The 18,073-nt window shown below is 44.7% G+C and overlaps 1 protein-coding gene across 1 annotated transcript in view; it reads left to right on the plus strand.

The window, feature by feature from the left end:
- The window catches only part of KIAA1324L (KIAA1324 like), a 95,458-nt gene continuing 84,172 nt past the window's right edge, over positions 6,788-18,073 (plus strand). Inside the window, exon 1 of the mRNA XM_021384432.1 lies at positions 6,788-7,097. Coding sequence (XP_021240107.1) covers positions 7,002-7,097 — 96 coding nt within the window. The 5' untranslated portion in view covers positions 6,788-7,001. The remainder of the gene's footprint in view (positions 7,098-18,073) is intronic.

Consider the following 18,073-nt stretch of genomic DNA (forward strand, 5'->3'; position numbering starts at 1 on the left):
CGGGATGCAGTGGTACATCCATATCTGCTCCCTCCTCCTGCAGAAAGCCCAGGTCCAGAACCATGCATTCTTCCCCTAGGTGAGCAGACCTCCCTCCTGAAAGGTGTGAAAGCCCCCATGGTGTGACAGCCCCCAAATAGGGGTCTACGCCTCTGCTGGGTTGGCTCCAGGTCTCCCTTTTTCCATGCTGATCAATAGTGAATGCAGAGAGAACTGGAGTTAATAAGTGAAAAAGTGAGGAAGTTTCAGGAGAGGAGGTCTGGAAACTCAGCAAGGTAGGCAAAGAGTTTATGCAATCTTTATTTTTGAACATGTACTACCCGAATGGCTGCAGAAATTGTTTTCAGAAATTAAACATAACTGTGCCCGCTGCACTGGATAAATGCTCTGTGACTCATCCAAACTGCAGCAAACCTGCATGGTGACTATAGCAGTGATAGGATGAAATAACCTCTTAAATATATGATGCATGTGACAGTTAGATGCTCTCATCTAAGTGCAATAACTGACAGACAGAGGTTTTGCTTTAGCACACACCTTTTATGGGAGTTATTGCTTCCTGGACCGTTGATGATGGAGGTGAAAACTGCCTAGACACTGACAGAGTTGCTAAAAGTATTGTGCATTTTAAGAAATACCTGCCATAGCTGCACGACCATCTAAAACCATGTGCTCTGCTTTAACCTGTGTGGATCTCTATGCACAGATGCACACTTTGCAGCATTAGGATTCAGATGTTGATGATGGAACGTGTGTGGCTGCAGCCTCCTTCCTGCTGAAATCCTCTAAACATAAATGGGACTTCAGGTTGACTTGTAGGTCAGCGTGGCAGGGTAGATCAGGCTGCTCAGTCATGGCATCTCCTTGGAGTCACCTTGAAAGGATCTTTTTGGGCTGCATGCCGGTGTATGGTCATTGCAATTTCACATCCATGCATGTGAGGTCAGAATCAGGCTTTTCACATCATAAATTATATCTCTGACTTCTATTCAAATGACTTTGTTACAATCTGTGACATTTACTCAGGCATTTTTTATTTGAAAAAACTGTTCTATGAAAGTTTACAAAAGCTCCCCCAGGAGCAGAAAATCAATACTGATGTTAATACTGAGTTACAGTTGTTTGCTGCCATTGTGTGTGTCAACACCATTGGCATGTTGGCACAATTAATTTTGCTGCCAACCATAGCAACAATAAAATATATCATATCTACAGAAGTTCCTGTTTATCAAGCAGGTGGGACTTTCAAAAGCATTTTAATCTTGGCTCATTGTGGCTCACACTGACTTCCCTGGGAGAGCCAGGCATTGCTTTCTTTGAAGCTTTTGAAGAGCAAAGAAATGTCGTCACTGATTCAAGGGGCAGAAAGACCTTTGAGAAGACCCTTAAAAATGCACCCTTTTCATCATTAAAGTCTTAACTGAGATCAAGCTAATCAGCAGAAAATATGAGTGCCTTTTCCTTCCATGGGACACTATGACATGGCTGCTCTGCCTTCTGCTCTTTCCTATGGCCAAGGACATGCACTTGCAGAGCCCTTGCTAACCTGAAGTGAAGATGATCAGCCTCAATATTCATAGAATCATAAAATCATTAAGATTGGAAAGACCACTAAGACCATCTAGTCCAACCATCAAACCCATCCCCACCATGCCCACTAACCCATGTCCCTTGGTGCAACATCTTCTCTTTTCTTGAACACCTCCAGGGACAGTGACTCCATCATCTTCCTTCCCAGTATCACTATAGAAAGGGCTACATGAGTAGTCCAAGTAACCTTTCCTTAAAAAAGTTATTTATTCAGTATCATCCATCTCAACTCATTTCATGCACCAAAGCAACACAGTCGGAATGTATAGATTTTCTCTTTTAGCTTTCTACACAGAGCCGCATTGCTTTTCAGATGGATCACCCAAACCCCCAGACCACGTGTTCTCTTTGGACATAACCATGCCAAGATGGAGCCCCAAGTGTCATCTAATGAGGCTCGGTTTCGCATGCAAAGTCAAGGGAATCATCATTACTCAAAGCACTCTTACTACCTGAGAGTAGATAAATAGGTCTGCTGGGAAAAGGCAGCTGTGGATGGATGACTGAGAAACTCTAATGGCAACAGCAAAAGAGTTCAAAAGCTAATCCTGCTGTCTGTCATCACTTATCGTGGAAATGTTTACTGCTGCTGTTCTCCTTACTCAAAACAAACATGCCAACTGATTTTAATGCAGTGGTTGCTATTTTTTATAATAAATACACTGGGGAAAAAAATCACCTGGCCTATATAGTTTAAAATGGAACATGAGTATTTTCCCCTTAGTGCGGAAAGCAAAGAAGGTGCTGTCAAATCATGTTGATATCTCAAAAGCAAAGAAATTCCTCTTACAGCTGAATTTCTTCTGATTCAGATTCAAGCAGCTTAGCTCTCTCACCTCTCTATTCCAGGTCTATAGATTAAACAGGTGCTGAATGCTTTGGATCTTTTGTATCTAACCTTTACATACCCAGTATTAAATTGTATGTGTTCAAGGAATTCTTCTAATGCCAAGCTATGAGCATGATTTACCAGAAAATTCACCTAAAGTCACAAAGAAAGAATGGATGAATGGATAACAACTGGAAGACTCACAGAAGTTTAAAGGAGATGCAAAAGATGAAGTTTGCTGGAAAAGTAAAAGACAGGCACTCGGGGGGCATCTCTAGGGAGAAGAGGTCAAAATGCAGTAGCTGGAAACGTGGGGATTAAAAAAGGAGGGAAAGGGATGAGTGCTGAGCATTACATACAGGAGCAACAATTACAAAAAGGTAGCACAAGCTGGTCCTGACTTTTCTCTAGCCAAAAAGCCAGTGTTTTTGCAGGGTTGTGCAGGTGTGGGTTTACATAAGGACACCACAGCTACGTGATGAAGTCTGCACAGCCTGGATCATGTAGCCCAGCAACCACACTGTGCACTCCCAGGTCCATCTCACCATCCTGTGCTCTTGCTTGGATGCAAACAGGACTGTGGTTCATGTTGTGTGAGCCAGGCAGAGACATGCCACATAACACATACCCAAAGCTGGAGGACATGGACCTCATCCAAGGAGCACCCTAGGCAGAAAAAGAATGGTGGGATTCGTTTGACTATGTGTAGGTATCCATGCCTGAGTTAGGTGCAAGTTAACAGAGAGAAAAGACATTTCTAAGGTGACATTCAGCTCCTCTTAAAATATGTGATTAAAGCATATCAGACGAGTACTATCATTGCTTGCAGCTCTGGACACTTTGGGGTACCATTTAAAGCAGGTTCTAAATGTTTAAAACATGCTTTAAATTCCTCATCAGTGTTGATGGGAAGTAGCTTCAGGTTGGGTACTCAAGGATGTGAAGAGCATCATGGGCTGGGCAGGTGGTATCTTCTCCAAATGGGACAGGCAGATCTGATCCCTCTGGTGCCCTGCCTTGGCTGCTGGGCTGTCCTGCCTGCACCATACTGCTATGTCTTACTGGCATTGAAGGGACTCGATCTTATATTTGGTCCCAGGTTTGACGTGGTTGCTCACCAGCCCTAGGGGAACCACATCAGGATCTAGCACTGAGCTCTCCATGTGCGCCCCTGCTGCGGTGTGGGACATACCCCAAACTTCTCCATTCTGCTGTGGTCTCGTTGCACTGGGAGATGGGTCTCAATGAAGAAAACACATTCATATTGGTCACTTTTCCAACAGCTATGAGTTTTATCAGAAGCAGGCAGAGTGGAAAAGGGTTAATAGTTTCTTTTCCTCTGTGATGTATTCCCACGCAAGCCAATGTCAGCCTACAGGCCTGACTAATCCCGAGTGTAGTTACTAATTGCTGTCTCCAAACAGTAGCTGGCAGCCATTTAATTTTCCCTTTCACTTGGTGTCATTAACAGCAGCGACATATGGCAGCTCCTCCGCCACAGCCAACCGGCTACAGGCGAAACCCATGGCTTGAGCTCTGCAAACACCAAAGTCCATGATTAACATCTCACTGCTGGCAGGAAGAACCATTTATAGATGTCAGCGTTTAATGCTTTAAAACTATCAGGTTTTCCTAAGCACAGCTGTGACTGCAATACGAAGGTGCACTTTTAAGAGCATGTTTAACTTACACCGGGCTCATGGAGAGGCACAATAAAGCTCAGGCAGTTCTGGAGATGGAGCTTGAAACAAATCTCACATGGCTGCAGCAGGAATTATTACTACTTGGCTTTCTTCCTTTTTTCCTTGTTCTTTCATACTTTGAAGTAGAAGAGCAAGGCAATTGTTTGTAACTCAGATTGTGTGGTTCTTCTGAATTACTTTTGTAGCCTCTCACTTGGATTAGGTCGAGATATTAGATGATATTAGGTCAAGATTTCTGATATATTCTCAGAGCTCCCAGAGACAATTACTGCTCTGTGTTTTTGCTAAATACAGAAATCCTTTAACTCTGATGCTGTATACATACTTATTACCTTTTTGTGTGTGTTAGTTACGTGATGCTTCCCAAACCTAGCACTGCTTTCCTCTCTCTCATTAGTACAAGTCTATCTAAGCTGATTAATTTTTAAAATAGTATATATATATATATATATATTCCTTGCTGTCCTCGTGCTAAGTAGGCACTGCAGAGTTTTTGCCATGCTGTCCTCAGGTAAGATCTGCAGGATTTAACATCACAGGCATTTTGGATCCTATTCAAATAGTGCAGCAACCGAAGTGACAGCACTGCTGTTAAAGCTCAAGAAATTTCTGGATCTTCTGTCATTTCGAAACACAAAATAAGAAAAAAAACCCCTCTGATCTTAGTGACTCTTCTTGCCGGGAAGACAGCAAGTTTCACAGAGGAGAGCAAATAATTTTTGACAGAATACTCACCACTGGAAATGAGTCTCCAGCCCTTAGTTGTAAATTGAGTTCTCCTCATTCTGAATTTTAAAATTAAATGATTGAGTGAAACAAAAGGGTAACAGAGCAGCTGATAAAAGCCCACTCTAGGACTTCCTTTCTTGACCCATCCCTCTATCATATGAGAAGTCTGACTCCTGCCGTTGCTATATTAGTGGCTCCGTTGCCTTTTTGAGCATCCCATGGAATCAGTAGTACACTGGGCAGCAGCTCTTCTGTTATAGAAAACAATTCAGCACGCAAACCTCCAGACTGCCTCCCAGCCTGAACTTGGATTCAAGGCCGACAACTGGAGCAAGCTGAGCACTTTTCTGGATGTTAACCTTGTACCTACTTTCCGGGTATGAAAGGCATGCTGAGTCCAAGCAACATCATTTTCTTCCCGTATATTTCCTGGTTGACTCCAGTGCTACATGCCTAGCAGTGCCTGCAGCTTTGTGCTTTGTTTCAGTAACTGCTGAAATGACTGCACTCAGACATTCCACTCTGGGATTTTGTCCCACAGGTACGGGGAGCAGTGAAGCCACGGGACCAAGTTTCTGATCTACCTGAACCTGGAGCAATGCAACACTCTCAAAACAGAAAGCGTCCTCGCAGTTTCTCTCCTGCTCCTCACTTCATCTGGGGGGGGGAAACATAATTTGTCATTTTGGCTAAGAGAGTACATGATGCTTTATTTGACATCCTGGTGAGGGATGGGGACCATCAGCCTAAGAAGCGATAACCTGTTTTCCTTCCTGCAGCCAGAGCTATAAGCAGAGCAAGGCAAGCTGAGAACAAGAGGAAATTTCAGACTCGTTGACGTTAGCAGAGCATCACTGAGCTCTCTCCAGACTGCCCTGGCAAGATCCTCAAATGACATAAAATGAGCTAACGATACCATTTTGGTGTCAGCACGGAGTCGTGGCGATGACACCAGGCAGGGACAGCAAGAGGGGTCACGCAGATCTGCTCCCAATCTCTTTACAAGAGATGAATAAAGGCTGAGTCAAACCTGCATCACAGTAAGCAGGACTTGCAGTGAAATTGCCAAAAAAGAAAAAAAGTCACTCAACAAATTAGAAGTACAGAAAAAGGCATTATGTATTGGAGTAAGAAAAGGTAGATCAATAGGGACAGGAACACAATGTGCTGGTGACGTGGAGTGTGCTGGGTTGTGCTGGGTTTTGCTGTTAGGTAAGAGGAGGCAGAAAGGAAGGGGCAGAAGGGAGCAAGAAAATGTGCAAGTGCAGCAGAGATACCAGCGAGGGTGAGGAGCATCTAAAGCACTAAAATATGTCATGGGGAATGAGTTGGGCATTTCTGGGGAAGGGGAGACAAAATCTGGCCTGAAATGCAACCAAAGAGAGAGAAGTCTGCATAATTGTGGGGGTGCATTTGGGTCAGGCTTGGGTTGGAAGGGACCTCAAAGATCATCCAGTTCCAACACCCTGCCCTGCGCAGGGTTGCCACCACTAGCTCAGGCTGCCCAGGGCCCCATCCAACCTGGGTGAGCTGCTTTTCTTCCATCCCACAGGGAAGGGTCACAGTCACCCTGTGGTGGGTAGGTGAGCGATCCACCATGGAGATCTGCCACGCACCCCACCTGAACATCCACCACGTGTCCCACCTGGTGGGATCCCAGCTTAGGGGAGAAAACAGGCAATGCTAACACAGAGGGGGCGAGGAGATGGGTGCCAGCTCTCACTTTGCATCCTGCAGCCAAGCACAAGGACAGGGAGCAGGGCAGGCAGGCGGGGGCTGCAGGCTGGCATCCCACACCAGGACCAGGGAATTTCAACCTCTGGAGATGGGGAAGGTGCAAGCAGGAGGTGCCCTGCGTTTCGGTCCAGGGCTGGCTGAGCCTCGGCAGCATGCGCCTGCGCTGCCTGCCCGCCTTCCTCCTCCTCCTCCTCCTCCTCCTTTTCCTCCCCGCCCCTCCTCCCGGCTGTGGCGGTGCCGGCTGCCGGCACGGGGCTGGCGGGGCCGTTGCGCTCCGTGCCAGCTCCGTGCGTTTCCCCGCTGGGTTATGCCCCGCTGCAGAAGCCGCAGCCGGGAGCGGGGCCGGTGAGCCCCGAGCGGCGGCTGCCGAGCGGGGAAAGGGGTGCGCGGCCGCTCCGCTGCGGGAGCGGAGGATGAAGCGGAGGATTTGGTGCCCGGGCACCGCCTGGGTGTGCTGCTGGCTGCTGGGCTGGCAGGCGGCCGCCCTCCAGCTGCCGCCCTGCGAAGAGGTGAGGTTTTTTTCCTCCTTGCTCTGGGGTTTTCTCTGTCGGTCGGGGTGAGATGCGGGAGGACACCGTGTATGTGTGCTTATGGGATGTGGCTGGGTACTGCCGCCCCACAGGGCTGCCCGTGGGGTCGGGCTTGAGGAGATGGGACCTCCCGTGGAGCTGCAGCTATAGCCATCGCGAAGTCTCTCCACCCAGAGGTCATCCCTGCGAGGGAACAGCAGAGAACCCAACCCAGCAGGGAGGTTTGGGTGGCCCTTGCTGCTTTCCTAAATACTGCGTTGGATCAGTGCAGACGAAGGGGAGATTAAAGCTGTCCAAACCCCCCTGTGTCAGCCTGGAGAGTCCATGCTTGTGAAAACAGGAGAGAAACTTTCTGCCTCTGTCCTGCTGTGACAACCCCAAAGAGAGCTGCAGGGCTGTGCAGGAGCTGGGCTGCTGCTGGGATGCCCAGCCCTGTGCTGGCTCCGGTGGCCTAGATGGAGGGGCCCAAGGCTGCCCCACTGCTGCAGGGTTTCCATCCTCATCCCTACGTGCAGGGAGATCCTCTTCAATACTTTTTGAGAGCAACTGGCTCTGTGTCTTCTAAATCCAGGTGCAGGGAGTGAGGAGGCTATGGGCCACCATCCCAAGCAGCGCTCAGTGGCTGGGAAGAAGGGAGCTGCCGGTAGGTTGGCAGCAGTCAGTCCCCTTCTCCTGCCTCTCTGAGGATGCTCACAGTGCCTACTGTGGTTGCACTGTTTAGCAGGAATTAGTTGTATATCCTCACACCAGGCTGCAGTGGGTGGCTCCAGGTCAGTCCCTGTGGGTCCCCATCTGCGCATGGGGCAGTCGTCTTATAGGTGCTTCTCAGCGGGAGGTGGAGAAGCCCCTGTGGTGAGACACGATCCCAGGAATATTCCCTCTGGCTACTGAATCTCTATTTTTTTCTCTCAGTGGGAGAATTTGCTATTAGTCCAGTGTGGGAAATCTTGCAGTAAGGAGGAGATGTGGGATAACCACATACTGGCTGTTTTGGGAATGCTTCTCCTAAGTGTTGATCATCCTGAAAAACTGGGGTTTATGGAGCCGTCTGCTTTGGATCACCCATCTCCTTTTTCAGCTGGTGAAGAGAAACAGGCCCTTTTAGGGCTGATCTCATCCCAGAATCTTTGCTTGAAAATTGGGTCTCTTCAGGTGGCTAAAGGTGATGGCTGAACCTCAGCAGAGGTACCAAAAGGGTACAGATAGAATTCTGAGCATCGCACCCTGGGCTTTAGGTGCCCACAGTCCCTGCTGGGCCCCTTCTCTGTGCCAGTTTGGGTCTGGACCTGAGTGCTTTTCCTTCGTTCCTTTACAGAATGACAGACAATGTTGTTTACTAAGTTTCACTTTGTGCTTTTTGAGACAGAGACATCCCTCACTCACGTGGTTAAGGAGCTGTGTGTTAACTTGTGCTGGTGTGTGTGTATGCACCATGCAATGCATTATCCTAGGGAATATAATTACAAACATGTCTGGATGGAGGAAAAAAGCCAAACACAAACAGCTTGTGAAGAGCCAGGGTAGCAGAGCAGCTTCTTTGCAAAAGGGAAGAACAAAGTTGGTAGCTCATCTGAAATACGGCTAATGCCCGGCTATTACGTGTTGGTCTCAAAACTTGATCGTTTGCAGTAATTCAGCCTGGCTGAGTGACCCTGTTGTGATCAACTCTGGTTTGAGCAGACTCGGGGCTCAAGTCTTGCAGTGAAGCACTGCCTGTTACAGGGTATTACAGTCCTTTGAATACTTGGTGCAGGTCTTACTGGTTTATACCCAAAAGGCTTGAGAAGCACATGGCTTAGTGCGCTGGCAGGTAGTTCTTTCTGAATCCATAGGGGATTTTGCCTTTAGCTGTGCTTTTTATTTTTTCCTTCTTTGACAGCTTGTTTTTCTGTCTCCTCACTGTTCTGAGGAATATGGGTATCTGCCAGTTTGTGGGATTTCTGCACTGGTACAGCATTTGGAGCAGTGGGATCTGGCTGTGCCTGAGGCTCCGCGGTGCTCTGATAGCACAGGCAGTAAAATAATAATGTATTGCAATGTCACTTTCTGGAAACCTTTTTGACGTTGGTTTCTTTCATCAGGGGTGGTAGTAGCTCAGCACACTGCATTTAGGAAGAGTATGTCTGTGCTACAGACCAAATGAGCAGCAGCTCAAATGAATTTTCCCGTGGGTGGCTTTCATGATGTGCACTGATGTAGCCATAGGCTTCTGGCATAACATTGTCCGATCCTGGCAGTGATGCCCATTTGTACCGTGAGATCTCTCAGAGCCCTGTGATATCAGCGGCAGCTCTGCAGATGAGTTAGGTGCATCTCTGGGAGATGGGCTTGAATGGTTGAACTACTTTTGGGGTGCAGGTGCTGGGGAGCCCACTGCTGTATCTTATGCTTCTGTCAAGTTGGTAACTTGAATTAGGATGAGAGTAACTGCTTGGTGATTTTTTCCCTGCATTTGCTAATGATGAATGGGATACTAATGCAAATGTTTCATGTGTTGCATAAATTCCGACTGTGAGTGGAGTTGATGACACCCATGCTTTTCACTGGCGTTAAGTACACATTCAGCTATCATGCTGAAAATGATGAGATATTCATGCCCATCTCCCTGCCACCCCAGGGTGCAGTTTTATTATGTCTTGTATTCCAGAGCTTGTTTGACGCTTCTTTTTGAACTTTCCAACTGAAGAGTCTTTTTTGGCTTCCCCTTAGAGATTCTTCCAAAAATGAACAGATTTTACTTTAAGGAAATTTTAGCAGATATTCTGCCTAAATAGAACTTTTCTTCATGTAATCGTTCTTTTCCTTCTGTTGTTTTTGCCTTTGCAGTAAAAAAAATCATTGAGTGACTCTTCTACTTTCCATTCAGTCAAACTGTTTGCAGAGAGATAAGAAGTATCAGAGCTGCTGACAAAAAATGTTTTCTTTCTTACATTCTTTTTGACTCTCAGTCACCGTGCAGGTTGAGAGCAAATATGTGTGTTTTAGGAATAACAGAATCATTAAGGTTGGAAAAGACCTCTAAGATCATCCAGTCCAACTGCCAACTCATCACCACCATGCCTGTTAACCATGTCCCACAATGCCCCATCTACACATTTCTTGAACACCTCCAGGGGAGGTGACTCCACCACCTCCCTGGGTAGGTGGCGCAATGAATTTTGATGCATGTAATAAATGTGATGCTGCTATATTGGATATTTTACCTGCTTACTGGAAAAGTAGCTAAATCAGATACAGAATTATAAAATAAGAAAGTGAATGGAAAGGGTGATGCTAAATTCCTTCTGTATGGGAAAGTATTTTTGTAGAGTCTGCTGGGATACTTCTGGAGAAGACAGAAGAGATAGAAATAATTTATTTGGACAGTGAAAAAATCTTTTATGAAATTACTTGCAAGATAAAGCCAAGGAAATCTTGAGGAGAGATGTGAAGCATGAACTTGAAACTGGGTCAAGTGCATTATTTCAACTAAGTTGAAATAATATACATTTTCGTGATGAGAAAATGTTAAAAAATGTGGTGTGCCTAAGCTAAGTATGAAGTATTTTAGGAATATTAGTATCTTAAATCAATATAATAGGTAGTAAGATAAGCAGTTTGAAGGGAAGTGAAATTCTGTCCTTCTATATTAAGGATGGAGAGGAGATGTGTGTCAGTCTTGGAAGGATGTTATGTAACAGAACCAGATAAAATCAGCATACCTGTCACCAAAGATAGGCTGGCAGGAATAACAGGAACATCTGCCGGAAGGAATCTGAGTATCTTGTATACTCCTATTGTAAGTGAACTATGCCTGCTTGGAGAAAGATTTGGGGTCACTGTGGGGGGCCTGTAGGGACAGCATCCAATGTGTCATGGTGAAATAAGTAGAGTGGGTGATTTTAAAAAAAGGAAAAAAAGAAAAAAATATTAAATGTGTCAGAGTGTTCTTGTACCTTATCATTAATACTCAGGAACTGTATAACTGGTTAATAAATATACAGCGATCACAAAAGAGGGTAAGGCTGTTGAGGTAAGAAAGGCATAACATGAGGGAGGAAGAGAAAGAACATTTGTTAATAGAAGGGGCAGAGAAAGTTAATGAGATGTGAGTCTGTAGGATAAGGTAGAAATAAAAAGGCTTTCTGTGCACTTGAAAGGTTAAATGTTATTACTGTTAAAAAGGTATGTTTTTATTTTCATTTAGCTTTAAACTTGTGGAACTTGGTCTCTGGGACTTAGTCTCTGGGTTTAAAATCTCAGAAGGGATTATCTTGTTGCTAAATGTTTAGGAAGGAATTCTTCTGAGTAGGTTCTGTTGCTGTCCCTTCTTGGTATCCTTTTCCCTTTCCCTGAAGCATCTCCGCTGGCTATTTTGGCAGCAAAACAGCAGCTTTACCAGCTGCTGGGATGATCAGGTGTTGTATTCCCTCATTTCTAAGCACCCTAAAGGATCTTAGACCCTTAATTTATGAGTAATTCATATTCAGCAGAAGAAACTGTGGGAAGATTCCTAGACAGATCTTGTTATTTTTATCACTTCTTGCTGCAGAGACTTCTTTCTCTGAGGTGAAATGAGAAATGGACAGCTTCCATTTGCCACCATGATGGAGGGTCATAAAGATGAGGAAAGAAGAGTAATAACCATGCTATAAAACTGCTGACAACAAAGTTGATGGAGTGGAAACAGATGCATGAAAGGTGAGAAGACAGATACCAAGGCATAGGTACTGCAGCAGAAAACATCACCATTTAGGACGTAGGCAGACCAAAGCAGGGGGAAGCATGGGAAAAACCAGTGCAGTGCTGGGATTTGGAACCCAAAAGGAGGATGAATAGTAGTTCGAAAAATGGAAATGGAGTCATGGTCTTAGTGACTCAAGAATAAGAAAATTAGATGCAGTAGAAGGTGCAACAACAGACTGTAAACTCAAAAGACGAGCAGACATTAAACCAAGAGAAGATTACACTTCTACCATCAAACACTACTTGATCATTCAGAATGAGTATTTATTGTCTGTGAAGAACGCTGAGATTTTTCTTTCTTTCTTTTTCTTCCCTTTGTTCCTCCAAGCTTTTGTACATTTAGAGAGGGCGAGTAAGGACATGAGCTCTGCTAGTATTCACGCACAGCGCTGGTCAGGGGAGTTGTGTTGGGAATCCCGGGTGCTGGGCCGAGTGCATGCAGAGATGTGGGCTGTGTTTTCCACTGGGCATCAGCTGGGAAAGCTTTGGCAGAACCGTGTACTGATTTGTGCTGGCTGAGGACTCGGATCAGAAATCCTGGACTGGATCAAAGGAAAACCCTTGTCTCCAATCTGACCCCTGAGCCACTGACAGGGGTATTGTGTGCAGTTTTGGACATCACAATATCAAAAGGGCATATTTGAGAGTGTTCAAAGGAGGGCTATGATGATGGGGAAGGGTTTAGAGAGCAAGGTGTGTAAGGAGCAGCTGAGGGCCCTGGGTTTGCTCAGCCCAGAGCAGAGCAGGCTGAGGGAAGGCCTCATGGCGGCCCACAGCTCCTCACAGGGAGCGGAGGGGCAGCGCTGAGCTCTGCTCTCTGTGACAGCGACAGGGCCCAAGGGAACGGCATGGAGCTGTTTCAGAGGAGGGGCAGGGAGTGCTAGGGAAAGGGTCTGCACCAGAGGGTGGGCGTGGCACCGAGCTGCCTGAGTTCAAGGAGTGTTTGGGCCACGCTCTCAGATGAAATGCTACAAATATCCATGAGTTTCTATTGACGCTTGCTGAAGAAAGCAGTAATAACAGATTAAGAAGTAGGTAAATAATGAAGTAGAGGATAGATAAAAATAAAGGCAGCCTTGAGCCCTTCATTCTTGAGACAGGAAAGGAACAGTGTTTTGAGGAGCATCAGGGAACAGGTCCCACATGTCTCCCTGTTGTGTTCAAGGTCTTTCCATGGGCAGCTATTGTGAAGGTGCTGTGCTGATATCCAAAAATGGTTGTGTCTTTCCTGACTCTTCATCTAGAAAGGAGCGTCCCTCATACTCCCTGCTGGTAATATTTCAGCTATTTCCCTTGACCTGAAAATCTGTTCAGGTTTTGGATGCTGGCAACAAAAACTTTTGGTTTTCAGTCTTTTGAAATTGAATTTGTGTCCGCATGAAGAAGAGAAATGGTTGAAAACCTTTTCTTTACAACCTTTTTACATTACAAATCATCAACCAAATCTAATAATGACCTTGTTTCAGAAGCTTTGTGATGCTCAGTTTTACAAATCGCACCAGACAGTAGTCTCTGTATACTTGGGAAAAGGGTTCAGAATATTTTAAGATGATTGAAGATGACGTGTGAAACTCCCTTGTGTTGATGCTGGAGATCCCATCACTGAATCAGAGGAAATGCTGATAATGCTGATTCAGGGGAATCTGAAACTGCCAAAAAAAAAAAAAAAAAAAAAGAGCAGTGTAAATCACAGAGATGACTCAGTGTTTAGTGTCCAGTGGGCCAGAAGTAGAGTATTTTGGACCCACCAGGAATGAGGTTGGCTCCTCTAGTTTTAGTTGTGGAATATAAAATTGTGGTCAGATAGATTTAGTGTGGATTCACTCTGAGCTAAAGGCAAAGAGACTATTTTCTGGTGAAAGAAGGAAAAGAAAATGAGATATTTGTCTGCTAAAGGTGTGAAAGAACTGGGTTGTTGACTTCCACTGTGGAGCTATGTGCTCTGCATTTAGAGATGCAGGTGCTTCTCTGCAAGGAAAGGGGTGTTGGCTATAAGGCATGCTTTCATTTAAAAATAAAATCATTTCAGATGTTCATAGACTCATAGAATGGCTTGGGTTGGAAGGGACCCCAAAGATCATCAAGTTCCAACCCCCCTGCCACAGGCAGGGCCACCAACCTCCTCATCTGGTACTAGACCAGTTTGCCCGGGGCTCCATCCAACCTGGTCTTGAACACCTCCAGGGATGGGGCATCCACAGCCTCTCTGGGCAGCCTGTTCCAGCACCTCACTACTTTCTCTGTGAAGAACTTCCCCCTGACGTCTAATCTAAACCTTTCCTCCTCGAGCTTAAACCATTCCACCTTGTCCTGTCACTATCTACCTTTGTAAAAAGTTGATTCCCCTCCTGTTTATAATCCCCTTTTAAATGTTGAGCTGTTCCCGACTAGATTTTTTTGACAGAATGTTTTCACTGTTACAAAGAGGAGGCAAATCACTCATCCTATTTGGTATAGTATTTACCTTTCTTATCTGTTTGTGTTTATTGTCAAGAAATACATCATATTACAGAAATGGTTTATGGTGATATTTGAAGACTTTTGGAAGGTACCTACAAAATAAAAGATAAGAACTTTAATATTTGGTGGTGAAAATACTGGGAAGCTCAGCTTTTGTTTGTTTAGATTATATTCCACTTTAGAGGTGCAAATATTTTCCAGGGATATCTACAGGAAAGTGTCTCAGAGTGTCTGGAACTGGATGAACGTGAGGTATTGGAGCAGGCTTCCTGGGGAGGTGGAGAAGTCATGTCCCTGGAGTTGTTCAAGAAAAGGATAAACGTGACACTGAGGGTTGTGGTTAGTGGGCATGGTAGGGATGGGTTGATGGTTGGACTAGATGACCTTAGAAGTCTTTTCCAACCTTAATAATCCTATGGTTCTATGAAAGCTTAGAGATACTTTTGTTATAGCAAATAAGGTTGGGAAACTAAACTACTGGATAACCAAGCTCAAGCAAGAACCATCAGGGAGTGCAAAACCTGTACCTACCGTTAATATAACTGGTGCTGGCTTGATAATGTATAATACGCATTTAACAGTAGAGAAATCAGTACATACAGTGAGTATACACTCCTGGAAAATGAAAATGCACAGAAGTGATGAATCCCAGCAGCAAACTCAAGGGCAGAAGTTATTTAGACCTCAGCTGTTGACTCTTAAAGTGTTAAATTCTTGCAGTGTTTCTTGCAGCATGTGACATCCTTCTGGTTTTGTTCTTGCTCTCTGAAGTTTCTCAAAGGAAGATCTTCGTATAGGCTGCTTGAGTTTGAAAAACATGCAAGGATAGCACTGTGTCTTTTGAGAGATGTATATTGGAAAAGGATGCCTTCTGTTTTTTTCCCAGGCTTTTATATCCGTGGCTCCCTCCTGCTGGCAGGTCAGCATGGCTGATCAAATGCTGCTTGTTTCTGGTTTGCTCCTTTTTATCCCCGGCACTGTGGTTCCTTAAAGCAAATGAAGAAGAAGAAAGATTTCCCAAGACAATTCTTTTCTTCTCTCTTTTGTTTGGTCTTATTTCATTCCATTAAAAAAAAATAATAATCAGACATTTCTTGGAAAAAAGCAGGGACCCTAATTAGACTCCTTTATAGCAGGATTTATACTTGCATCTCAGGGATGCTGGGGGGAGGCTGCTCAGTAGAACTGGAGTGGAAAAATGATTCAGCTCTTAACACTGCACCTTTTCTGGCAAGCATCCACCCTGCAGGCCCGCAGATGAGCAACTCGTCTTGCCTTGTGACTAATGTGAAGTGTCCTGATTAATAAAGTAATGGCTCTCTTCCCTAGAGCTGCTCAAATAACCTCTGAATCCAGGTCAGTTCTCTCGTCTTCCCCAAGACCAGACAGGGTGACTGTTGATTGTTGCTGTTTTTTTGATGCTGAACATAGGATTCACCAGGACTCTGAATTCTCACTCTCTCTCTCTCTCTCTCTCTTTTTTTTTTTTTTCTGGCTAGAAACCCAATGAGCATTGTTAACCCCTGCACTATAAGAGGCAGGGGATCCAGAGGCATTGTTCAGTCCTGCACCAAAGCAACGTGTTGTGTTAGTGTTGAGAGATCCTTATTGGGATGCACAGACCAGTCATCACAAATAGTTCACCCTGCCCTCTTACTGAAATAGCTTAATAAATGGTCAGATTTCCACCTGCTTTACCTAAGAGGAGCTGTAATGTGAAAAAGAATAGATTTCCTCATCTTTTTGTTTTGCGGTATTTTTAACTGTGCTTGATTCCAACCCTGTGTAAATGCTTTCTGGCTTCTCATTTTTAGCTCCAGCTTTTAAATTAAAAAAAAAAACCAACACGCTGTTTTGCAGCATTGTCTATTGTGATACTGACCTGCTAATCTCTGGAACTGCTTTACTAAATGAGGGAAAAGATTTCTACAAAGCCTTATCATGTGCTTGTGCAAGAATCATAGCTTTCATTGAGAGAAAGAAGGAAAAAAAAAATAAGTCTGCTCCTCAGGATTGCAGAGAGGTTGGAAAATGTGAATAGTTAAATGAACTGGAGCTAAGTTACATGGTGTTTTAAAGATACTGTGGTACTTTAAGTTGCTTGGATTTTATGGGGATGGAGGCAATGATGCTTGACTCAAGGTTTTTGAAGGCTTTGTGTGGCTTCTAATGAAAGCATGATTTTTGTTAACGAACTTTGCCATTACTCACCTTAAGTATTTACAGTGCAAAGTCTGTTGGAGACCCAATGGCACCTCATTAGGAGCCACATATACTGGGAGTAAATTATTTAGACAATATCCTGCTTTCTTAGGCAGCCTCTATCCTGCTAAATACTGTAGGCCTTGTTTGGTTAGCATGTTATCTAGCTTGGTTTTGGTCCACGGAAGCCAGTGCAGTGGCTGAACTGCATTGTGTCCAAATCCCTTCCACACATCTCCTCCGTTTTTAGCCCCGGACCTGCCACATGTCCACCGAGTATCATGTCACAGCATTGTTATCCCACTGGGCTGCAATGTGGCTCTGCTGTTATTTCAAGCACTTGTAGTAGAGAGAGTTACATCTTCAGACCACTGTTGACCCAGGGCCAAATGTTTGTGTATGTGATATTTCAGACAGTAGAGATGACTGGAGGCAATTTTGTCATGGGATGACTGCAACTGAGTACAATTACTTGAGTACCTACCACATTAGAAGGGCATGTAGCGCCTTCATAGTTCTTGAGGACAGCAGAAAATCAGTGTGAACAGAAAACTTGCTCTGGTGATCCATGCATGGTCCAAGCATGAGATCCTGATGTCGTAAATGTAGCTGAGCACTGAGCAGATCCAGCATCTTTTACCATGAACAGGACATATCTGTTTTAACTGTAGAAGTTAGGTATCTAGCCTGACCTAAATGTCTAATTGTCAAAAGAGACAATTGCCCTTCAAGGCTGTTTTTTTTTTTCCCCATCCTGAAAGGCTGGTGTGATTCTGCTGCTGAATGCACCCGTATTTTTATATTGACTACACAGGGACTCTGGCTAACATCAAGCAGGCACCCAATTTTTACTTAAGTAAAAAAAAAATAATCTGGTCCCATCACTACAATTAATCTCTGCTGTACCAGAATTACAGTAGTTATTTAATAAGAACCAATGTTGCTTACAAGCTGCAGGGACGGGGCACGTTTTGATAAGGGTAGGACATCACAGTAATGGAGCTAGGTCTCCACAATGGGCTAATTGCACTGGAGAAGGGACCTAAATTTTTGCCTGAGAACTGTTGAATTGAGATGGGAATGCAGCAGGAGTGAAGCCTTGGCCCTTAGTTCTGGGGAGCTGTTTGTGACCAAAGAGTTTTATTCTTCTGTGTTACAGGAGTTTCCTCCCAGTGATAACAATCACACAGCAGTGCCCCTATCCAGGGAATAATTAATACCAAGCTCTAGCCAATATAAATTTTTGTTTATGACATATACAGGACTAAAACTGTAAGCTGACATGTAAAGATCAGATTGTGATTTCTGGGGTTTATTTTCCCAGTGTGAAAAGGCAGGTGTTGAATTTATGGTTGCTTACAGAGTGCATAATTACAGGCTGACTGCATTACCTGGGCAGGAACACCAGCTATGAATGCATTTCTTAATGTTGTAGACTGGATCGTATCTTGTAGGTACAACTGATAACAAGGAATAGCTTGGGAACCGTGCTTGAGCAGAGCTCTAATCTCTTCCTTGTCCTGCCTTTCTTCTGAGTCACTGCTGATTGATTTAACTGATCCTGCTGC

This window comes from Numida meleagris, chromosome 1, assembly GCF_002078875.1.
Source record: "Numida meleagris isolate 19003 breed g44 Domestic line chromosome 1, NumMel1.0, whole genome shotgun sequence".
NCBI lineage: Eukaryota > Metazoa > Chordata > Aves > Galliformes > Numididae > Numida > Numida meleagris.